The 26072-nt window shown below is 36.6% G+C and overlaps 1 protein-coding gene across 1 annotated transcript in view; it reads left to right on the forward strand.

Moving 5' to 3' along the window:
- The window catches only part of LOC125227885 (protein outspread), a 489387-nt gene that overhangs the window by 314770 nt on the left and 148545 nt on the right, over positions 1 to 26072 (forward strand). The window contains 1 exon segment of the mRNA XM_048132278.1: positions 18769 to 18834. Within this exon segment, the coding sequence (XP_047988235.1) occupies positions 18769 to 18834 (66 nt within the window).

Consider the following 26072-nt stretch of genomic DNA (forward strand, 5'->3'; position numbering starts at 1 on the left):
TCTTCTCGAGGGCGAGGCTTAGGGTTACAGCCGGCGTAGCTTTATTTGACGTCCATATGCGCATTGTAATATGCCTACTGGAAGAATAAATATTTCATTTTCATGTGGTGACTTTAAGTTGAATGCTCCGTCTAGTTGCTCAGGTGGTCTGTGGTTTACGCATAACAGGCAGCTATTGAAACCATAGATTAGATCTAATAGCACATTTTTCTTATATTAAGTTTACACTAAACTAAACAGGATAAGATTCGAAGTCAGTACAAGAATATTTGTCGCGCGTTCAGAGTATGTCGCAATTAAAAAAGTACAGCAATTACACGAGTGTCGAAAGTAGTCTTAAGATGCATTAGGAGCAAAAATTACAAAATGAAAAGGCTTCCTTTACGGCTTGAGAATTTTAGTTAATTATACCCCTCGTTCTGACCAAATTTTTGAGAAAAAAATGGCGCATTAAGGATAAGCCATGATATTTCTGAAAAACATTTAAAACTCATGTTTCAATTACAACTAATTCCAGGAGAAAGCTGGAGGAGGTTGGTTTTGGAGGACCAAAACCTTATGAATCGAAATTATAATGAAATAATCATTTGTTAATATCACGCTCCAAAAGCAGTCAAATGGGCTGTTTTTGCCCATATTTGTAAAGCTCTAGCGCTATAAAATATCAGAGAAACTGATTAACTAACATAGAAACGTTTAACAAAATTATTGTTTTAGCTACAAAAGTCAGGAAGGAAACAGTCGAGAGCGTTCGTACGGAGAAATGTCTCCTATTGCGTCTTAACTGTCTTAAACGCATGGGGGCAATGTACGGACCTCCGCTTTGATTAATTAGGTGCCAGTACAAAAACGTCTGGCGATTGTTTTGAGCACGTGTTGATGAACGATTAAGATGTTTTCGTTCTTGCATGTTCGACGCAAACAAATAACTTCAATTTTCGGTTGTTTTGGTACTACCACGATGGTAGGTAGGTCTTAGCTAAGCATTTTATATTTTGTTGCGTAGGTTGTCACGCAAGTTGCAATAAGTAAAAAAAAAAAAGAAAAATTGTCTCGTTATCCCCAGCATTCGCGGCGACTCATTCCTATGAGTCCGCTTTGAGAACTAACCCCAATATTTCATTTGGCGTAAGCACTAGTACGCAAGCGACTGCCACCTGACCTTCCAACTAGGCCTTATTGGAATTAGTCCGGTTTCCTCACGATGTTTTCCTTCACCGAAAATGTCGATATTTAAAGAAAATTTTCCGATATTGTTGAATGTAAGAATTTTTCGTTTTATAAACCTCAAGAGGGCAAAATTATTAAGTACCATATTTTAATTATTGTTATCAATGTCAAAATGCCTATTAAGTACATAGTTACTACATATTTTAAATAGCTCTCGTCCTCGCTCTATTGTATCTGCTATTAAGAAACATAAGCGTATTATGTCTATATTTGACCATGTTTAAAACGCTGTGTTTTTTTTTACCTTAAACAGCGTTGCCAAGTATATTGTTTTAAAACTGTCTATTTTTAAAAGTGTTTGCCATCGTTTTAGGGCATTGTAAACAGGTCGCTCGCTTAATATTTTTAACATTAACAAAAGTGCCGAAAGGCAACAAACGCTTTGATGATTTTGGGTATATTTAGCTTGAGTGTTTTTTCTAAGCACTGTTTAAAATTTGGTTTTTATCTAAAATGTTTTATGGTAGGTAACAGATTTTATATGAAGTGTAAGGTAAAATTTAAATAAGTAAGTAAGTAAATATTCTTTATTGCACCACAAGGATAACAGATTACAAATAGCAGACATTAAACATAGGTAGCAACAGGCGGTCTTATCGCTGTAAGCGATCTCTACCAGACAAGCTTAGGGTAGCAGGAAATAAAGAATAGACGTTTGAAACTGGTAGTGCAAGAAATAATTAAAGGAATAGGAAAATTACACATACACTAAGTTAAATAATTATATATGTACACCAATATTAAAAATAAAATATAAAAATAAAATATCATGTACACAAACATACACATATAAGTATTAATACATACACAAATGCATACACACATACATACATACATAACATAACATACACAGCAGCAAATTAAGGCAGAGATAGGTAATGTCCGTGGACTCCATAAATATGTACAGAATGATTTACGGGTCATTATCTTGAATGTCAAATATGTACTAAGATTTGCCATGGTATATCCCGTTATACGTATAAATCTGATTAAATATACATATACTTCTTGGCTTCACATATAATGTTCGCTGGACAATGAGTCGATTCCATTTTTAGGGTTCCGTAGTCAACTAGGAACCCTTATAGTTTCGCCATGTCTGTCTGTCCGTCCGTCCGTCCGTCCGCGGATAATCTCAGTAACCGTTAGCACTAGAAAGCTGAAATTTGGTACCAATATGTATATCAATCACGCCAACAAAGTGCAAAAATAAAAAATGGAAAAAAATGTTTTATTAGGGTACCCCCCCTACATGTCAAGTGGGGGCTGATATTTTTTTTCATTTCAACCCCAACGTGTGATATATTGTTGGATAGGTATTTAAAAATGAATAAGGGTTTACTAAGATCGTTTTTTGATAATATTAATATTTTCGGAAATAATCGCTCCTAAAGGAAAAAAAAGTGCGTCCCCCCCCCTCTAACTTTTGAACCATATGTTTAAAAAATATGAAAAAAATCACAAAAGTAGAACTTTATAAAGACTTTCTAGGAAAATTGTTTTGAACTTGATAGGTTTAGTAGTTTTTGAGAAAAATACAGAAAACTACGGAACCCTACACTGAGCGTGGCCCGACACGCTCTTGGCCGGTTTTATACAAGCTTTTATTCAACTTGCCTTGTTAAATAAGACCATCTGGTGTCTGTGTGTGTATAGGTACATATACGAGTATACACACATATACTCAACTCATATTTATCATAAGTAGCCATAGCTATTATCCAGGCTTGACCACTCGTCTGTCGCCATGCAGAACCGCGCTAATGGTATTTTAATTTGCTTGTACATTTAATTGTTTTTCTCTAAACGTTCGTTTCTTTGTTCGCAGGTTGGTTTCTCTCCGTGGCCGCATGCGATAAGTATTAGCATAGTTATTAGAAAGTTTTCATACTGATACTGTAAGTTAAATGTGTAATTATGAGTAACAGTTTATGTACCTAGTAGCCAGTCACCTGGTGTCTACGAAGGAAATAACAAATGCTGCTAATAATTATATATTAATAATCATGGAATAATGATGATAAAATTAAGATGATACAACAGTGATAATGCTACAATTATGTCCTATAATATCTATTTAAGTATAATATTTACGTTAAAAACTATAAAATAGTACGCTATATAACTATGTCGCAGCGCTTTTACCGGTAATACAATATGAGAAAGATGTTTTTTTATTTGGAATCTGACACATGTCAAATGTTTACTTTTGGACGCAGCAGCAAAATTATTACATAGCCAAAAAGAGCAAGTAATATTACTATTGATGATATTAATTTATCTATAAGGTGCAGCGGGGCAAATCTCAATTGGGGGGCAATTGTAACTGATCCATTTTTTTCCATTATTACACTATGCTGTTGAGTTCTACATGTATCCACTGAACACGCCTACCATATATAACCTGTGGACACTATTTGATAATGCAAACATTGTAAAGCATGGAAGAAATGAACCAGTTACATTTGCCCCCCAGTCGAGATTTGCCCCGCTGTACCTTTTGCCTTGGCAGGTAGTGTCTGTTCATTTCTTTTCTCTCTTGATAGTTTTAGACCAAAGACTTATTTCTTTGTCAATTCAAGAATTAAGTATTAGGTATTTAAAAAAATCTGAGCCTCTTCTATAATCTCGTCTGAACAGAACTGATTATTTTAAGGTCTGTATGTGTATATTGCGTTTAAAAGTTTAACTCAGATATCCTTGACTGGTAAAGTAGGATCATTTACCTGCCAAACGTCAACATGTTTGACGTCTCCCCTCTCGCTCGTAATTGCATGCTATCACGCTCACTCATCCGTGTACGCCGTTATTAGTTTCGAGAGCCGGGGGCTATGTTCAAATTTAAATATGGAACGCTTTATGAATTTAGTTTTTTTTAAATATATGTTCCGTTATTTAGTCCTGTGAGGTTAGCAGTTAAAATAGTAGTTTGTATTATTTATAGCAGTGCAGTATTTGTTCTTACTTAATAAGCGATAAGTTCCTTATTGAAGTCATTAAACTTTTTTGGTCACTCCTGGATTTCAATAGCTATGATAGGTATTTATGTTCATATACACCCTGTTTTTATTGAATTCCGTTAACTTTAAGGGAAGATTCTTTAGTTCAAATACAATAAATTTATCTAAGAAACTAGCCTCTAGCGGAAGAGTTATCTTACGGTTATCGAAGTATTTAAAAAAATCTGAACACGTGTGTGGCATCCCTTACCACTTCCTAACGTTATTTGTTTTGACATGTGCCGTCAAACACTTGACAATGACTTTAATGTTATGATTAAGGTATTTTCACATTAATTAATTTATTTATTAAAGGGATATACAGTGTGGTTGCTGATGATGAACCTAACTGCGTATCGAATTTAACGAAAAACAAACAGAACACGGTGTATTTACAGAAACAAATAACTGGGTACAAAAAAACGGCAGCGGTTTAGACTTTCCTCCTCATACGAAAATAGTTTTCGTTGTGGTTTTTTAGTACTCTTCAAAATAAATCTTAAAATTAAATAAAGGTCTGGTAACTAATAAGTAATTTACTTACCAAATCCCAGGAAACGAAATCGGCACATTACTAGTGTTGGGACCTCTTATGAACCCAATGTGGAATTATAATAATCGGATTGTTATCACACCGCCTTCCTTATACAAAAGGTCTTAAGTACCCTTATTGATTCAACTGAATTTCAACTCCAAACGCATTGTCACGTAGTTGATTTCGCCGTGAGAGGTGTTGGGATGAAAGATAACAAGAATACAGTTGATGATCGAACAGTTGAAGATATAGGACATTTTGGTGGACACGGTGTGAACCCTTATGATCCATTGAAATCGTACATTCAGCCTTGCATCAAATGAGGTAGTTCTAATTGGTGTTCCATATTGTTGTATATGCAATAGTGATGCGGCATCTAAGTTTTCCACCTCGAAAGCCAATGGGGTCATTATTAAATACACGAAAAACCTAAAAAAATTTCAGCATTTGTGAGTTTTTTCAACAAAGTATCCATGGTACGGCAAAAGTCACTATACACAATTTAAAGTAGACAAAATTTGTAATTAAATGAGACTAATTTGGTCTTGGTACGCCAAATAGTTTCGAAGATTCGGCTTCTCAAAGGTTCGCAATATGAAGTAGGGTTAGTTGGTGAAATAAGCATAGTTAACGATAAATAAACTAGACTAGACCTTCGAATCCACAGCACTCCTTTAGGAGAAAGCTTACCGAGGTAGTATATCTCTGTCAACTGACCAGGAAGGTCAAAATCGTCATCTGATGGTGGATCATCAACGAGTGGTTTATCAACATTGGCACACACCAGACCTGGTACATTACCGCAGAATTGTCCACTGCAGTAGGTGCAAACAGCTGAGCTGTTAACACCTACTTTCTCGCAACCACAACTGCTGGTACAACCCTCTTTGTAAGCACAGAAAATTGTTCATTTTAAGCAGAACCTGAGGAGTTGGTGGTTCCAGTTTTGGTTGAGAAATGAAGCCTTGTGGACTCCGTAAGAATTCATCTTCAGTATGGATTAAAAAAAGATTATACACCTCCGCACAGCTCCAACTACTTTTCCCTTTTGTTGAAATTGTGCAAAACTTTGAATCGCCGTATCTTAGTAAATATATGGCTTACCTAGACAAAATTATATTCATAATAACGACAATTTAGTACTCATCTAATTGTTCATAGCCACTTTTGCCGTTAAAAAAGTTCTTTATGGTAAAATTTAACAAAAGTCAGAAAAAGTCATAAAATTTTACGGATTTTCATGAATTTAATTATGACCCCATGGGCTTTCGAGGTGGAAAACTTGGATTTGACATTACTATTTCATCTCTAATAATATATAATACAAATTAGAACTACCTCATTTGATGCAAGGCGACACCCCTTAATTGATACGATTTCAATGGATCATTATACAATGTTGGTAATTAATTCTGATCGATGTGTTTTTAGGGTCGTCACTAAAGACGTCAAATAAAAACAATTTGTATTATGCTATCTAAAAATATTCTTCAAGAAGGTATTTTTAGTCGAAATTCGCATAAAATAATGGGCCTTTGAATAGTATTTTAAAAGGTTAATTTTTGAAGAACACACGATTAATAAAAATATTAAAGTTAATATCAAATCATTATTTTAAATTTCATCAATATGTGATGGCTCTTTTAACAATATATGCGTACACGCATGAATCTGATAAATACTTTACTAGGTATGTAATCCATACTAATATTATAAATGGGAAAGTGTGTGTGTCTGTTTGTTTGTCCGTCTTTCACGGCAAAGCGGAGCGACGTATTGACGTGATTTTTTAAGTGAAGATAGCTCAAAGAATGGAGAGTGACATAGGCTACTTTTTAACTCTTTCTAACGCGAGCGAAGCCGCGGGTAAAAGCTAGTCTACTATATTAATCTCATCTCGAATACCAATTAAATTGCAAATACGTTACAACTTACAATATTAGCTTGAAATATTCTCATCATTAATACAAGACGGTTCTGTATTAAAAAGGTAAGAAGATAAATGTTCGTGTATTAATAACAGATATTTTCTCATTCAACAATATAAGTAATGCTGCGTTTTGTAACTTTGAATGTCAATGCTAAATATCGCAATATGGACTTAACGATGGTACGTTGTTTATATAAAAAATGTGTTTTTTACATGGAGGTTAACTCGAAGGTGTTTGACTGTACTGTATTTCTTTATTTGTATTGACTATATTGAAGTTTTAATAGGTAGTTATCTTCTGAAAGCATAATTAGCGTCTTTTGAATCACATTTTTGTATTTATTCATGCTTGCTTTTATTGAATGTTAGAAAATTACATTTTATAATTGAATAAAAATTTCACGATAATCATTTCAAAACCATTTCAAGATCATGTAAAGGAATTAAAAATACATAACATTTTACGGTTTTTTTTTTGCGGATTTCAGGTAGCGGTTTAAATATTAATATGGATATGACTCGCATAATTTATTATTTTTCTAGACACACACAAGGCATGTATCGGAGCATAAAAATAAAACCCTTCTTGACGCTTTTGTGAATATTTGGCAAAGATTATGATGATAATAAGTAAATAAATGTTTGTTAATTTTTTAAATAGTTTATTTATTTAAGTTCCTCTTCTTTAATATTTCGGTTTCGCATTGCACACTTCTATTACGACTCAAAGAATAGAAAAATGGAAATAATTCGCTTCTTTTCGATTCGATTCGGAAATAATACTTTTCTTTAGTTTTTCTGTAGTTTGTTGCAAAAATAACATTAATTTATTTTAATTATTCAGCGAAGTTTGCGGTGTGCGATGTAATAATAATAGATTTTAAGACATTATTAACCACATGACATGTAGTTAAAAAATGCACTAGTCATATCCATATTAAAAATCGCTACCTGAGATTCGCGTTCTCTAGCTGATACGTTTTCGTTGATTTTGAAAATACATACACACAAGTACTTCGACCTCAAGAAAAATTAAAATGATAAGATGAAACCTCCGCATTTAATTGACTTCAGGTACAATTTTGGCACCCCATTTGAACCCATGACGAATCGTTCGCCTCACTACCGAAGGCAAATCAAGTTCAAGTTCGCAAATAAATCATCGCCAAAACCCCGTGATGAATGCCACTCAACATCAAGTCATTTTTTGTACAAGTTCGATGAACCAACTAAGAAAGGTTCAACGGAAGAACACACATGTAACCAACACATATTTAAAGCTGTGTGAGGTCTATTCTTATAACATATTAGCTATTTTGCATTAGTGAATTCTCATTTGTCCGGTTGACACTTCAGGCGGCCTAGCCGAATGACAATTGTTGGCGCTAAACGCCGATAAAAACGCAGTCTAGCTCTGTCGCGCCAATACGGAAGTGTGATAGAGATAACTAACCACGTTACCGATATTATCGTGAGCGTTTGTGCTTTTGGCTACGTACACTGGCCCGTAGCCGAATGGCATTTTAGCGAAGCCAGACGCCGCAGAAATGCAGTCTGGCTCTGTCTCGCCAAAACGCAAGAGCTATAGAGATAGATTACATTTCTGCGGCGTTTGGCGTCGCAGAAATGCCATTCGGCTACGGGGCCTGGGTACCTAAATCAGTATAATAAAGTGTACTATCGTACAGTATGGCCACTCCCACTCCCCGCTGAAAGTACCCCCACCCCCTCTCGGTTACCTCACAGTTACCGCCTGTCAAAAACGCGAACAGTCGACCTGTAATATTTCACTCATACAAGTATAGTACGCGTTCACCTACACGAGCTTAGACTGTGTGCTAGGAACGCGCCTCTTTCATATATTTGATCGCCAGTGTCCGAGGTGTGCCTAAAGTTACAAATGCTTACGCTTTAAGTATATCGTAGCTAGCTCTCCCTATTGCTCTATTGCTCTTCTGTAGGTGTGGAACAGAGCCAGACTGAGGCGATCGCCAACGATTGTCACTTCACCTAGGCCGGCCGGTTACGAAACCACCGGTTATGCTCGCACGGCAATAAACTCCATGTTTACTCACATCCTGTATGATGACGGAAGACTCAAACCTGTCATCAACTAATAACATTTCATATAAATCACTTTCACTTCCAGTTTTACCAACATAACCAATTAAAACTAGTATGTTGAACATTACAATGGCGCGTAACTCTATAAAAGGTGATCCGATAATAAATTGTACGCTTTTGTTTTCTACCGCTCCCAACGTCATAAAATCCCAGATAATTATTTTAATACGCGCAAGAATAGCAACACTTTCTCTCGGATTTTTCGCTGCGGTCTGCGCTTGCGCAGGTTTTTGCAACGCTCAAACAATGCCGCGAACAATGCTCACACAAATAAACTTGTCGCTGAAACCGTTTGAGACTAATAAAGCATTATGTAAAGTCTCATTATTTTTTTGCGCGGAATTACACAATAAGAATCATGTTCTTTAGTGAGATCTTGATTGCAGAATACACAAATAAATCTGTAATCATTGCTACTAATTGGTATATACCGCTGCCTACAAAAAAAAAAAAAAGATTGCGGCGGAAATGTCTAAGTATAGCCAAGGTAGTTAATATAGATGCGCACAAAGTTCCAAAAGTATGTATACAACTTTAATGTATGAGCGATATAGTCGTGTATACATACTTTTGGCACTGTGTCCGCATCCATATTTAATAACTGTACGTACGCATTCAGGCAAGATAAACGGGCTAGAATCCAATCGCGATAGGATTTCGGAACGCACTTTGAGTCGGCGCGAAATCGCGTGATGTGATTGGTCGATATCGCCACGTGCTTGAACATCCGCTTTGAAATATTCGTAGTATTTAGCCGAACGGAATCTCGGGGATGTGATCTAGGTAATAAATTATAGATGACGTTCCGCCGCCTGCTTTCTCGTTACGATTTGGTCTTAAAATCTACATTCTTTGAATAAAATCAAGAGCAGTAGATTCCTACACTTATTAACTCGCATATCAGCGAGTACGTATTATAATGGCATTTAAGAATTACAAAAAAAGATACTATCGTAGCAAGACTATGTTAATCACTAGCTTTTGCCCGCGGCTTCGCTCGCGTTACATTCGAAAATTGCGGAATGCTCCATACAAACTTACACTCCCCGTTTTAGGGATGTAGGGGGGTTAGAAAGAGACAAAAAGCAGCCTATGTCACTCTCCACCCCTTCAACTAACTTCACTTAAGAAATCACGTCAATTCATCGCTCCGTTTTGCCGTGAAAGACGGTAACAGACAGACACACACACTTTTCCATTTATAATATTAAATGCCGTGTGGTGACGGGTTAAGAATTTCACCACCCCCTTTCTTCCCGTGGGTGTCGTAGAAGGCGACTGTGGGATATGGGTTAAATTGTGGCGTAGGCGAGAGGCTGGCAACCTGTCACTGCAATGTCACAGTTTCGTTTTCTGTCAACCCCTTATTTGCCAAGAGTGGCACTGAAACTTGAGTAGTTTCATGTGCTCTGCCTACCCCTTCATGGGATACAATACAGGCGTGATTGTATGTATGTATGTATGTATGTATGTAATATTAAAATACGGATTTAAAGATTACAAAAAAAGCAAGTGGCGTAGCGTTTATGTTAATCATTGCAATAAATAATTTTGGCACTGCTTTTAAACACGATCAGCGGCCCTAAGGGCCGAAGTGCGGGTTCCAAACTCCGGTAGCGCGTCGTAAAGATGCGATCTCACGATTCAAAAATGTATTTACCAATTTATTGTTTGTATCGGCCATCAATTCACCTGTTATCGATCGTTTGCTGGGCTACTTTTTGCCTGGATATACAGTTTTGTGTATGATTGTATTTCAGGTGATTTTTTACTCGATGTGAAAAATTTCTGAGTACGTAGCCAAATGCATAAACGGTAATATCGTTATCGTAGCTAGCTATCTCTATCGCTTTTCTGTATTAGCGCGACGAAGCCAGCGTTTCGGCTAGGCCGACAGTTCTGTAAATCGACTTCTGAGGTCGTAAAGTCACATCTAAGTATTAAAACAATTGTTTGCTGAGATACTTGAGTGGCAACAGGGACTTTCAGTAATAATATTTAATAGATACATTTGGTTACACTAGTTTCTTTGCCATATATGACAATATTTTATTTCTAAACGACACTTAACACTATGACCATACCATGCGTGGAATTTTAAAGGGTTTTTTTTTCGGCTGGCACCGCCGGAATCAGCAATACCTGTTCCTTTTCGAGATGCTCCTCGTCATAGAGAAAAACATCGTTTGACATGCTTGAGTGAGCTAGTTTATCATGCATAGTTTCTCCCTGTTTAGCGCACATAATATCACTTATCACAGACTCCCATAACTCTTCACCGGTTCCACAAAGTTTGCTAAAGCTACCTAATCACGGAAATTAATTCTTTCCCTCACAAACTTGCGATTTAGCGTCTTCGCTAAAGGAAGCAGATAATAGGTATCTTATCGACGTATCAGCCCAGCCCACCATTAGTCGCGGCCGACTTTCCCCGGCAATTGTTGACGGAACTTAGAAGCTACCGTGTCCCTTGATTCAGGGCTTTGGATTCTTGGCGCTTGGCGAACTCCGTGGCCCGATTGTTGGGGAAACTTCGTGGTGGAATAACGGCAAGTGAAGTCAATTAGGCAAAAATACTCAAGGGACACATTGCAGTCACACGATTGCGATTCCAAAAAATCGTTATCTACATATAAATAGAGAAAGGCTTGATAGGCATTATATTTATAAAGGTTTGGCACTTATTTAAGTCGTAAGTACAAAATTATGATCATCGTAATACAAATATTCATCTTGGGCATTTTCGCGAAAAAAGATTCAAAACTTTTTTTCCTAAGTAGGTAAATTTAATGTTTTCTTATGTTTATAATCGATTCTATCGTATATTAATATTATTATGATCACATCGTATTATTTGTTTTTCAACCTCCAACGCAAAAACGACGGAGTGTGATAAGTTTGACGTGTCTATCTGTGGCATCGTAGCTTGGGAACAGATGAACCGATTTAGATTTGTTTTTTTTTTTGGAACAAAACTGAATTACTTGGGAGTTAATTACCTATGTTTGGTGCAAATCGGTCCAATATGTCGAGGGTCTTTTATTTCAAAATGTGTTTTTTTTTTGTATTGCACCCTCTACCAGTCTGCCCCTATCTTCCTAGCTCCATGGCTCGGCCTCCAGTTGCACTTTCGAACGACACTTGCGCCCGCGCAGCGTACAATTACCCGCCATCTTGATTTCTTGATACTCGCGTTCACACGACATGGCTTAATTGTAAAGTGTTTGACAATTGGATTGGATTTGGATATTGGTATGATTTGATATTGTATCGAATCTTTCGAATGTAATTTAGTAGTGGTAAACACTTTATTGCACAGAGCAAATTACAAGTGCAGTGAATAATTATAATGCTTATGTACATAAGCGAGCTTATTCCTTTAAGGGATCTCTTCCAGCCAACCTTAGAATAACTTAATTTATGAAATGAACTAAAAACTGACCAAAGTGTAATAAAACGATTGCTAATAATATTATAGTAACCTAATTATAGGAAGACCGAGCGAAGAGTTCGAAATCTCGGAAATTCGCGTTTCCCGGGACTTAGAACTAAGCTAGATCCCCCCCACCCCCCCACCCCGCCGAAAACCCCCACATAACAAATTTCAGAGAAATCGTAAGAGCTGTTTCCGAGATCGCCGGTACATACGTTCTAAAAGTGTTATGTGCCTATTTCATTTTCATTCACTATTATATTACGGCAGTATAAACATTTCTTATGTATTTTTCTTTCCCTTTCAAGTAATTTTAAGAGACGCCTCTATACTATCAATCTAAAAGATTACAGCTAATAATTTAATAACAATAAACACACACTCTTATTGTTATCTCGCAAATTCTTAAGCCATATTTCGTAATCAACAAACTTAAAAGTACTTCTGCCTATCGTGAGAAAACAACTTAATCTCAAGACGGATTGACATCTCGACCTTCAACGCGAATCAACACAACATACAATTATTTTTCTCTAATTGTATGAACCATAGGCCACTGTACAACCTTTTCACAGTAAACGTCAAACTGACTTCTATGGCAAATAAAGCACGGTGTCAATGAGACAGGGTTCTAGGAGCCTAGGATTCAAATTGGTTCACCGTACCACAGTATGTGACCCTTAGCACAAAACACAAAGTTACATTTTCCGTCAAGAAACAAGTAATATAATAGAGGGAGTATCACTTTTTGTTTTCAGTAGTTGTAGATATAAGTTGGCATTGCAAAATTGTATGAAACGACTCAATAGTTGGTTATTTTTTAATAGATGATAATAAGAGTGTTTCACACGCGGTTTGAGAGCGGTTTAGAAACCGCTTTGTTTCGGTAGATCTTGGCAATTATTTGCGTTTAGTTTTTCACAGAGAATGTTATGTGTTGGAGGTATAAAAAGTTTGTCAATTGTAGAATTTAGGCACTGGTCCCACCGTGAGCTAGTAAACTATGAGCTATTGGCTATAAAAAATAAAAGATAAGCACTCCCGTGCAAATAGAGAGACACGGCGATATTGATAGCTCACCACTGGGCGAGCTCGTGGTGGGACCAGTGCCTTACCAGGTTTCGTGATATGAGGAAACGGTCGGAGGTAAGTGAAGGAAGCCAAGCTGATAATGATAATAAAGATGCCTAGGCTAAGAACGCCTTGGCGTTAAATTGACATTTGGTTGTCGTCTCACAACGCAGTTTTTAAAGATAAAAAAAAGATAAAGATAAAAGACATTTATTCATGACGCTCACAAACACGTACGTACATGTACACACAAGAATAGGACAAAAAACAGAGAACAGAACATTAAGTAAGTGCGCATCACGAAATGGACCCAACTCAGCATAAGAAAATTATTAAATTATTAATTCAGCAATTCCCGTTAAGTTTGTACATTTGGATCACGTCTCCGATTTGGATAAAAATTGGTAGGCTGATAGAGTCCATGATGCTGAGCAAGATCCACTAGGTTTCCCAAAATGTCCTAGGTTGATTGTATGAAACTTTCCTTTTTTGTTACCGAAAATGTATAGAAATCTGGTAACAAAAAAGGAAGGTTTCATACAAACTACATAGGACATTTTGGGAAACCTAGTGGATCTTGCTCAGCATCATGGACTCTATCAGCCTACCAATTTTTATCAAAATCGGAGACGTAATCCAAATGTGCAAACTATTCGGGAATTGCTGAATTATGCTTTAAATGACACTTTGCAAGAACATTTTCTCTCAAATTTTCAGTAATTTAAGGAAATTTTGCATCTTGTACATTGCTAAGAGCAAGCGATTTTGACGTTAGCCGTACTGTTCTGCTTACTTACCTCATTTAATTTTTCTCTCTCTCTCTCTGTTTTCACCAAAACAATCCACACATCCATATTAATGAGTAGCCTAGTAAACAAAGCGTCGGATCATAATGATCAACGCATAATGACAGTCATTGTTTTACCTGATGTACGCAAATGTATGCGAGATGCCAGATTGGATATGATCTATTCTGCATATCGCCCACTGTTGCAAGCACCTGTATTTATACATATATTGTGGAGATCTATGCTACTTGTAATGTTAGTGGGTCATTTTGTATCACAGTAATACAGACATTATAATAAAGACTATCGTACAGTATGGCACTCCCGCTCCCCGCTGAAAGTGCCGCCCACCTCGGTTACCTCACAGTTACCGCCTGTCAAAAACGCGAACAGTCGACCTGTCATATCTCACTCATACAAGCATGGTACGCGTTCAGCTACACGAGCTTAGACTGTGTTAGGAACGCGCCTCTTTCATATATTTGATCGCCAGTGTCCGAGGTGTGGTAATACAGAATCAAAAGGAACGCATCAAAGACGACACAGGTTTGTACTCATTAGCTTTACTTTACAGTACTTTCGATCCTAATTATAAGAAAAAAATCCGTTTGCGAATATTTATATTCCGTAAATATTTTTATGTACTTAATATGTTGAATCGAATAATGAATCCATACTAATATTATGAATGGGAAAGTGTGTGTGCCTGTTTGTTTGTCCGTCTTTCACGGCAAAACGGAACGAAGTATTGACGTGATTTTTTAAGTGGAAATAGTAAAAGGAATGGAGAATGACATAGGCTACTTTTATCTCTTTTTAACCGCCCCCCGCCCTCCCTACAATGGGGGGGGGGGGAGCGCAAGTTTCGAATTTAACGCGAGCGAAGCCGCGGGCAAAAGCTAGTAGTTGATAAATGAATCTGATAAGTATAAGTACAAGTAGGGTACATTGGGGTAGTTTCTAAAGTCGTCTAATTTCGAAAGTCACATAAAAATCACCATTATTTCCATCATATCAAGATTCCCCTTTGAAATTACCCGAGCATTTCTGTGCTTCGAAATTACCCCAATGCACCCTACAGACTTTGTGGTAAAAGTTTTCTCCATTGGGATGGACACGAGAATGATTACATTTAGGATTACATTAAAGATTACATTAAAATTCCCAAAAATAAACCAAAATTTTGTTGAAAAAATTTAAATAAAATAATATTTTTTACCTAATAAGCTTGTACTCAATTTAGGGTAAATTTCCCAATAGCCGACTAACCAGTCAATCGTGCCAATTGTCACGTACATGCCGTATCGGCGGCGGGAGTGCCGCCTAATTATGTCGATGCCTGCTTGATATTATTTGGCATTTGCTAGCCGTAAACTATAGAGACTGGCTGTGGGTACTGGGTTTGCTTGGACTTCTATTTTTTTTTATACTACGTCGGTGGCAAACAATCATACAGTCCGCCTGATGGATAGCGGCCACCGCAACCTATGGACGCCTGTAATTCAAGGAGTGTCACATGCGCGTTGTCAACCCATTAGAAACATCTTTTAATCATGAGACTAACTCTTATTTATCTAACTTTTTTAGCCTAAAATTGTTAATTTACTTACATTTTCGACCTTTTCTGCATAACTTAACATACAGATACAGATAATGAATTGATAGTTGATACCTAGTTGTTTGTCATGTTTCTGTGATTTCTGTGGTAAGCAGTTATTACGACTATCTAACACAATAAACCAAAATATTAACTTACCTATTGTATAAGACCAAAACATTTTTTAATTCTATTTTGTCACTTAATGTTTCAAATATTTTAAGAGAATTCGTTATTGAAGCAACTGAAAGTATTTTTTTATTTAATTTCAAACAATACTTTAACTGTAAGCTAAACAAATACTTCACTCACCTGACACCTATAACCATTACCTACTTCCTAACCTTATGCATTCAAAATGAAAATTCAAAAGCTATTAACATACAGACGTATTAATTTATCTACCTTATAATAGGCCAGGATACAACAATAGATATTCATACCACCTTAAGTCAAGTCATTAAGATTCAAATAGCAATGGCAATTTACGGTATAATTACATAGATGTCGGCAGCTGGCATTTAGGGTTTGTAACATGAGAAGATGTAATTAACATAGGTTCTAGGTTCTGGTTGGCATTTGATTGATATTATCCTAGTGTCGAAAAGTAGGTAGGTAATTAAGGTCTTTCGTATTTACTTTATTGAGTTCTCTGAGAGACATGGCGGCTATAACACTGGTTTCTCGAGGCTTGGGCACTTGTGTAGGTACAGGGAATGCTTGGGTACTTTTATTTCCATAGAAATATAGTACGTTAGGCAGTTATAGATTATTTAATGCCAAAACGGTGTCATACTTCGTAGTTTTAAGGTTTCAAAACTTTCATTACTAGGTTGGCACTAATTTTATTAATGGTCTTCTTTTAACAAATGTATCATCATCATCATCATCATATCAGCCGAAAGACGTCCACTGCTGGACATAGGCCTCCCCCAAAGATTGCCACAATGACCTGTCCTGCGCCACCCGCATCCACCGGACTCCTGCGACCTTCACCAGGTCATCAGTCCACCTTGTTAGGGGCCTACCCGCGGTTCGCCTTCCGGTACGCGGTCGCCACTCGAGAACCTTTCCGCCCCAACAAATGTATGTAATTAAATAAATAAAAAGTAATTTAATTAACTAATTAGATAAAGCTACTGTCAGCATTTAGGCAACCTGATGCGCAAATAAGAAAAAAGTGTTTTAAGACGATAAAAATTTCTACTCCTAAAAAACATATAGGTAAAATAAATATTTGTCAAATAAGCTAGTTTCCTATACTTAAAATACAATATTTTATGCAGTGCACGAAATAAAGCACCACATAATTAGAGAAAAATATGGACAGTGGTGATGTTTAAACATAATTTATATTTAATAAGTCAAAGAGAAAGATATAAAGTAAATGAATTGACCGTGACGTCACTCCTCAGTATTTCATAGTAAATCCTTATTAGCAAATCGTTTTGACAGTTCTTCAAAAGAAACTGATTTGACTAGTAGGAAACTAGCCTATGGTCAATGCACAAAACCAAATTGTGTTGTTAATTTAAAATGTCTATATTAGCCTAATACATGCATTCATATCCATTAGCATGAATGTAAGGATAAGCCATTATTCGACCACAATCCAACACGCCGCTACGATTTATACCGCTATCCAACTTACAATATCAGTTAGGTCCTAATAGGTTAATTGGGGCCCCATTAATTGTAACCCAGTCACCACTTTACCAAAACAGCATAACTATTATCTAAATACCCTGTACATACGCCCTTTTAGAACGATAAAAACAACATCGGGATAAAATTTGAAAGCGCTTAAGCGCCATCTAGTGGTGAAGTGACTTATCACGTTTTTAAGGATACGCGCGCCATTGTAGGTGCCAAGCGTCGAGTCGACACGATGGCGATAGGCATCGTTCGCCCGAGTGTCATGTATAGGCGCGTTTACCTTGTAACTGCGTAAAGCATTGATTTACTAATTAATTATGGTTTGCGGTTTATATCTTTGTCCTTGTCTGATATATTACTTTCAGTATTTTAGCTCCTTTTCTCTTGTGTAATTATTTATGCAGTAATAATAAGGGGGTAGAAGCGATTTTGTAGTCATAGCAATTATTTGTGGAGATCAATTGGGTGTCCACCCACTGTTGGGTGTAACGACATTTATTTATTGTTTATGTATTTGGCCAGCCTCAATATCCTTATAGGTGTACTAATATTTTTGTTTAGATTTTTTGTGCACGTGGACAAACGGTGCCATTGAAGTTTAGATATAAATTAATGTGAAATAATTGTCTTATGTGAAAATTTCACTTTTTATTTATTTGTTAGCTTACTTTCATGTACTGTAAGGGCAGTAGGTAAAAAGCTTAACTAAACCCCCTGTACATGTTGTTATGTACAGTTTACAAAATACGAAATAGTACGTGGACAATAAAAAAATTTGCGATTGAACTATTAAACATTGAAGCTTCAATCATATGAATCATATGGCTTGTAAGAGGAAGGATATAAACATGTAGATATAGGATATAGGCATATGTACAGTCAACCAATTGGAACCCTAGGCCACTCTACAACCATGTCCAAATGACAAGCGGTAAGAGATTTCTTACAATCTGATTTATAACGTCACTATGACATAGTTCTACAGTGGCCTAGGGTTCCAATAGGGAACTTGACTGTAGTTAAAATAAAATATTGTATACCATGCACGAAATAAAGAATCAGATAATTATACGAAAAACATGGACAGAAGTTATTTTTAAATCCAATTTCTATTTATTAAGTCAGGTAGAAATATATAAAGTAACTGAGTTGACCGTGACATCACTCAATTCGATTTCATATAAATTCCATATTAGCAAGTCGTTCAGATTCGTTTTGACAGTTCTTAAAAAGAAGCTGATTTGACAAGTAGCCTATTGGCAAGTAGCCTATTGGTTGACTGTACATATGGACATAAAAGGCGCGGAAAGAAAATTTGAAGTTCTATTCAATTAATTTTTATGAAAAACCTTTTCAAAGGATTTTTTATTGTATTTTTTCTAATAAACGTTTTTCTTTGTTGCAGAGATGGCAGCGGAGGTGGTTCGTTTTGTACGATGATGGCGAGTTAACATACTCGCTTGACGAACACGTAAGTAATGTTTATTTATCTGTATTGTAAGGAAAAGCTTTCCTAACAGTTACCCTAGAGGAATAAGTAAGGGACGAGTTGTAACTCCATACATCAGTAAATGCGGGTTATTTGTATAGGCATAGTTAAGTGATATCTAGCGATAATCACGCGTCAATCACGCGTAAACTATCAATCGGCTGAAAAACTGCACTGAGAGAAAATACAACCAGTTTTCATGTTCGTTCAACAAGTTTTTTGGTTAAAATAGCGCCTACGTGCTCTTTGGTTCAAACAACAAGCTACTTGTCATTTGAATCGGCAATATATTTGAATCAACAAGTCGATTTTATAAAAACAACCTGACACATATTGTTTTAAACATACGTTTGGCTGATTCAAACGGATAAACCGCAACAAGTCGAACTTGTTAAATTCACAATGCAAATTTCTCTCAGTGTGACTTTAAAGTGAACATTCGTATTTTTAACCCCCGACGCAAAAACGACGGGGTGTTATAAGTTTGATGTGTCTGTCTGTCTAAAATTCTCCAGTATTTGTAGAAGTCTGTACAAAACAGATCCTGAAAACCCCTCCGGCTTTACCTACGCAAGTTTTCACGCCACGCCACTGATAGACACGAAATTCCTAATAAATTAAATATCATTTATTCAGGGTTAAAAAAAAATACAATAAAAAAAGTCAAAGTCATAACCAAATCCTAAAACCATACCAACAAAAATAGTTCATGATCAGCAGCGCAGGCTTCGTCAAGTGGACATCAAATCAGCTACAGGCTTTGTCACCTACATACATACAAATGAAGTAATCCGCAACAGGCTTTGTCAAACTTAAACACTATAAACTACCCTATGGTGCCACCCCGGACCGTAGCTGGCCCAAATGTTCCCATGACACTGGCCGCGTTACCTCGCTGTACAGCCAGAAATCCTAATTATTTCCTTTTACACCCACTCCGCGTTTCCAATACCCATAGACATCTCACTCGCACCATTAGTACGTACAAATTCAACCGTCGCCTTACGCGCGATAATTGACTCGTTAGCGCGGGTGTCCGCTAACAGGCGCATTCACCCTAATAAATGGACGACGCGAGCGTGTGAACTATTCATGTGTAGTGGTTTGATGAGGTTTAAGGTGCCGTTCCGATTTAAACTGCATCAATGGTTTACTGTTTTGCATCTGTAAGGAGCCGAGGAGGATTTTGCTTTGAGGCGACATTTAGAAATTAATTGAGCCTCTATAAGATTTAGAATACACGCATTTTAAGATTCGTTCCTCCATAGCGTGACTTGACTGAAAATATAATATGAAATGTTATGTTTTATTCAAAAAAGCAATACATTTATATCAAAACATTAACAAAATACTGATTAGTTCAGTATTTTGTTAATGTTTTGATATAAATATATTTAACGCGCAACATATTCACACAAAATAGAAGATATGAGCCAGGTCGGCGCCGGATAGTACTTGTTGTATGGGCTCTTAGCACTAAAGGGTGTACACACTAGTTTGATAAACTATATCGTTTCTGTGCGTCCTTATTGCTTACAAATAGTGTGAAAAGGACGACCTGGGGCCCATTTCGTAACTTGTAGCTTCGAGAAATGGTCCCCTGACGTTATATCATTTATGACCATGCCCATGCTTGCCTTCCTGGTGCCGAATGGCATTTATGCGACGCGAAACGAAAACGAAACGCCGTGGAAGGTAGTCTGGCTCTGTCGCGCCAATACGCAAGAGAGATATAGATATCTACGTTTCGTTTCGTGAGCGTTTGTGCCTTTCGGCTACGTACCCTGCACGGGTAGCATGGTCGGCGATAGACGATAAAATATCAGGCCGTCCCTATCGCACTATTAATAAGTGCGATAGGGACGGCCAGATGTTTTTATCATATATCACGCGACCATAATTGCCTGCCTGGTCTGGTTAAAGTTGGTCTGGTTGAGTTAAAGTGGTTGCGGTAATATCAAAAATACACATGTATTTGTAACTTTTTGTCTATCCGTAAGTTCTTTGTACTTAGCGGATATCATTGACTCCGCCCAGCTTCCATATCGAGCTGATACCAGTTTTTAATGAAACGGGGCACTTCCAAGGAAAACGAAATGATAACGATTTCCGCAAAAACTTATACTGACCTTAGTTGTTTTTACCAATCGATTCTTATGAAGAATGGTTTCTTCTTGTGAATTGAATAATTCTTACAGTACTTCGTTATAATTTTTTTTAAATATTGATATATTAAAATTGTCTGCGCACAAATGTAAATTGAGCGGTAAGTGCGTGCGACTTTCGTTCCGGAGGTCGCGGGTTCGAACCCCGGCTCGCACCAATGAGTTTTTCGGAACTTATGTGCGAAATGTGATTTGATATTTGCCAGTCGCTTTTCGGTGAAGGAAAATATCGTGAGGAAACCGGACTAATTCCAATAAGGTCTAGTTACCCTTCGGGTTGGAAGGTCAGATGGCAGTCGCTTTCGTAAAAACTAGTGCCTACGCCAAATCTTGGGGTTAGTTGTCAAAGCGGACCCCAGGCTCCCACAAGCCGTGGCAAATGCCGGGATAACGCAAGGAGGATGATGATATTAAAATTGTCTATAAATATTGTTCTTATGTCTGATACTTATTACAGAAGACAATCATTTATTGTGCCACATTCGATATGAGTCTGTAGCTTATTCGGTAACGGATGGTTTATTGCATCCGATTCTTTACTCCATTTGAAAGACACGTCTTGTAAAGAACCTACGATGGGTATCAACACATTTTCCTGGCACTATAAATATTCATAATAGTTGACATCGCAAGCATCGCGCATGAATTTTAATACAGGCCGTATATAGGTGTCGCGCGAGAAAAACTTGACCTGCTGGCCTAGCATGGTGCACGAGGTTACTTACGAAAACAAACAGCCTTTATTTATTTTTAATTTTTTTTATACCACACGGTGGCAAACAAGAATACGGCCTATAGGCCGGAATAGGGCCCACAGCCCTCCTGAAGACTAGCAGCACCGCCAGGCACAGTATGTTTCCATGCGATTTTCATGACTTTTAAAGTTTCATATGTGTCTTGTCTTCTAAAAGCGTAGGTGTGCTGTAAGCGTAGTGCTGTATTTTTTCACTTAAGTATAGTATTTAAAATTATCTATTACAATCATTAAAGTGAGACGAAGAAAAACAATAAATGTTTTTTCACACCGTCTATTATTAGTGTTATGAAAACGCGTGTTATGACTCTAAAGCCTTACTTCATCCTATTAAACGACACGATGTATACAAGGAGCGTGCTAGCCTGACTGATCAGGAAGAGTTCGTGTACACCAGAAAAACTAGATGGCGCTGGGCACAATTCGCGTCGTCCGACGATCCCATAATGTAACACATTGCATGACCATAATCGGACGAGACGCGATAATGGTACCATCTTCCGGAATTTTCTGGTGGTTTGCTAGTGGTTTTTATATTGATACTAGCTATTGCCCGCGGCTTCGCTCACGTTAAATTCGAAGATTGCGGAATGCTCTATACCTACAAACTTCCACCCCCATTTTAGGGAAGTTGGGGATTAGAAAGAGACAAAAATTATCCTATGTCACTCACCTTTCCTAAGTGGAGATATGAAGGGATGGAGAGTGACATAGGCTATTTTTGTCTCTTTCTAACCCCACTGCCCTAAAATGGGGGATGGAAGTTTGTATGGAGTATTCCTCAATTTTTGAATTTTTCGAATTCAACGCGAGCGAAATGAAATGATTTATTTGCCATTAAATGTGGTATACAATGGTGTTAAATATATAAAGCCGCGGGCAAAAGCTGGTTAAGGATATAAAGGTTAAAATCTTAGTAGGTTAAAGTAGAGTTAGGACTTTATGGTATGAAGCTGAGTGGAAACCTTTTCAGTGACGTTTTATTTCAATTTTTGTGACATCTTTTTGTAATTTATATTGTTTAAGCGTCCTGAATAAAGTTTTTTCTATTCTATTCTATTCTCAGTTATCCCTTTCCGACCGGTTTGATATAATCCTGCAAATTATTTAAAAAAAATCTTGACAGAAAGTAAATTGTATTTTCGGGCTCAAACCTATACCGATCGAATCTGCAGACACTAGCAACACGTAATAATAGTAAATACCTTAGGTTGGCCGGGTCAGTCGGTCGCAGGACATGTTTGAAGATGGCGGGGTATTTTGGTGAGAGTAGTGACCCACGTAAGTTCATAATTTCGTATATTTTTGGTGACAAACCTTTTATTTAATGCATGATTTTTACTGTTAAAGAGCTAGTGGTTTTATTAATTATGAATTAAGACTAAAATTAAGTGATTTCGTGTTATTAATAAGATCGTAAAAAAGAAGTGCACGAATTTGTAGGTTCGGTCGTAGCCCGTAATCCGTTTGCCATAAATATCTGCACGTTTATGTGCATTCGGCCTTTGGGCGTAAAATGAATTTCGAACAAATAATCAAATATTTTCGCGGTTTATTACAAATTTCGGTTTGTAATTCAATATTTATATTCTATAGGGCGTCCATTAAGTGATGAACAAATCCTTGAAATTTTGTGCAATGGTGAAATATCAGATACTAAGGAATTTGACGAGGGCCTTGAAGAATCAACTTATTACCTTTTTGAATGGCGTGACAACGAAAGTTTGGAGGTTGACCAGCTGTTTTTTGAACCTTCGTCTTCAAATACTTTAACTGATTTAAAAATACACGATCCGTCAATTGTTTCTGAGACGCAATGATAATGATTTAGCTTTGGTGAATGCATGGAGGGCATACGTACAAAATTGTTTGCGACGCCATGGGCTTCCCTAGACGCAAAGTACTTAAATATACTAGATTTCCGCTTGGAAATCTTTGCAATGCTCATTAAAGCACCAAGAAAACGGCGTAGTGAATAGAGAAGCATGTTCGAATGACGTTTCACATGGTAAAACACCTGTGAGGCCCAGAAAGTGTCAGAGCTCGCCAGCCCTTTGCATCTATCATATTTGATAGTTATTAATCATTTTCCTAAATTTGACGATATGAAATCCCCCAAAACCTGCATTCCCCATTCGAATCCTGATCCAGTCGAACTAATACACGTTGCATCAACGTTGCAACAACGTGTACCTTTGCATTACACGCAAAAATAAATGTTTGAAAGATTTACATACGAAGTAAGTGATAGTTGGAATGAGATTTTTTTCGTCAATTGTTTTTTTATAGTTTTTTAAACGTTGTATTATGTAAAAACGAATAATAGATGATTATAAAAAAAGTTTTATTATGTAAAATAAGATATTTAGTAATTTTTTTACGTGTCCTTCCGAATTTGCACTTTTGTGCATTTACATATAGGTCCTGAACGTCACTTTCCTGCATGCGATTTTTTTATTGATTAAAGGCAATACAATTTTTTATATTATTTTTTACGAGTATTTGACGACCATTGAAAACTGTTCACATGCATTTTTTATGAGATTTTAGAAAATAATTTTCTCGGTCGTAAAGGGTTATATGAATATGCGGTCTAGTCTGTTGTGGACAGTACAATAGTACAATTCAATAGAATCTCACCCGTTGTAAATATCGACGAGAATAATATAGATACTGGGTTATGTCGTTATTTTCTATTCCGCCATTTTGGTTTAAAAGCGAATTAAAATAATATTAAAAAAAAATTTGTTCAAGCATTTATTTTTCAAAACTATGTAGTGTCATGTTTAGGGTTCCGTAACAAAAAGGTACCTACAAAATGAACCCTTATGTTGCGACTCTGTCCGTCTGTTTTTAAGTTATTCGCTAAACTGCTTATGCTTCGAATCAGTTTTGTTTCCTTTTGAGCTATGTTTTTAAAATCTACCAAAACTTTTTTTTTAGTTAAAAAATAATATTTCTAGTGTTAAAAATACTTCCAAAAATTTTGATTTTCTACTACCGATAGAAATGAAATTTACCAAAAGTCCAAAACCGAAATGAAACAACAAAACTATCTATATTTTACCTTCAGAACTTTGCATTATTTCAATTTAATTTTCTTTAGCTATGAAATTAACCGTAATTTACAAATTAATTAGATATTTCTCTCGGAAATACAAATTAAATGCGACGGGGAACATTAAGTGGTGAAATGTGGCTGCAATCAGGAACGAACACTGAGTTATTGCTTAGGGCTCTAAACACCTACAGACCTTACAATCTAGTCGTCTAGTGATGTCCTGCGATTTAATTGTAAAGGTGGGTTAAAACAAGGATGATTTATCTAATAATCTTCATACTAAACATCGTATCTTAGCGCCATCTATTAAATGGGCATTTTCAGAATTTGGGACCCCGCAATTAGCGAAAGTTGTTAACAAAATTAACTCACTGTCAGTTTTGTGACGATAATTAAGCATGAAAATTCAATAAAAATATTGTTTTTGTGTTAATTACATAAACTTTGAGTGATAATCTGCATTCAGAATGTGAAAGCAGTAAATTTTTTAGATAGATTTTATCACGATTTTATGCTGAATTGTCGTCACAAAACTGACAGCGAGTTAATTTTTGTTAACAACTTTTGCTGATTGGGGGACCTAAATTCTGAAATTGCCCAAATACTATCATAACTACACTGATGAGGCCTACATTTCTTTTTTTTTTCAAAATGTCTAGTGAAGTGATATATGAAGACATATGTCGTTTGTTCTTAAAATAATTTAAAAAGACGCTAAAATATTGGTGAAAATGTGATTTTTGCCTTCCATGGGCCGATTTTTGAGTCTCACTCTATTGCCTATTATTTTCAGTGACAATTTTCTGAATTCGAACGCCGTGAGACTCAAAAATCGGCCCCCAGGCTGTGAAACAGCGGTATCTAGTTTTATCCATAAATTGTGGGTCATATTCATATTTATTTATTGCATCCATGGTGTTATAAGATGTTACAAAGTAGGTATACCTGCTCATGGACCCTATTAGGGCGTGGTATAGTTACTCATTTCAGAGGTATATTTTTTTATATGAGATTGTCAGTCCGAGTGTCATTGTCACTCTTGTGAAAGAGCCGTAATAGGCCACTGGTGTCACTAACGTACCTACTAGGTACTACATACCTAGTTATTATTGTATCATCAAAAATAGAATAGATAATAACATAACACAGGATAGAGTCCCATCCCTAGTCCTTCAGAAGTCGTCGAAGGCTGCACAAGCATATGTAAACCCAGGTTATAAATTAATGTGAGAGCTAATGA

Source organism: Leguminivora glycinivorella, chromosome 7 (assembly GCF_023078275.1).
Source record: "Leguminivora glycinivorella isolate SPB_JAAS2020 chromosome 7, LegGlyc_1.1, whole genome shotgun sequence".
Classification (NCBI taxonomy): Eukaryota; Metazoa; Arthropoda; class Insecta; order Lepidoptera; family Tortricidae; genus Leguminivora; species Leguminivora glycinivorella.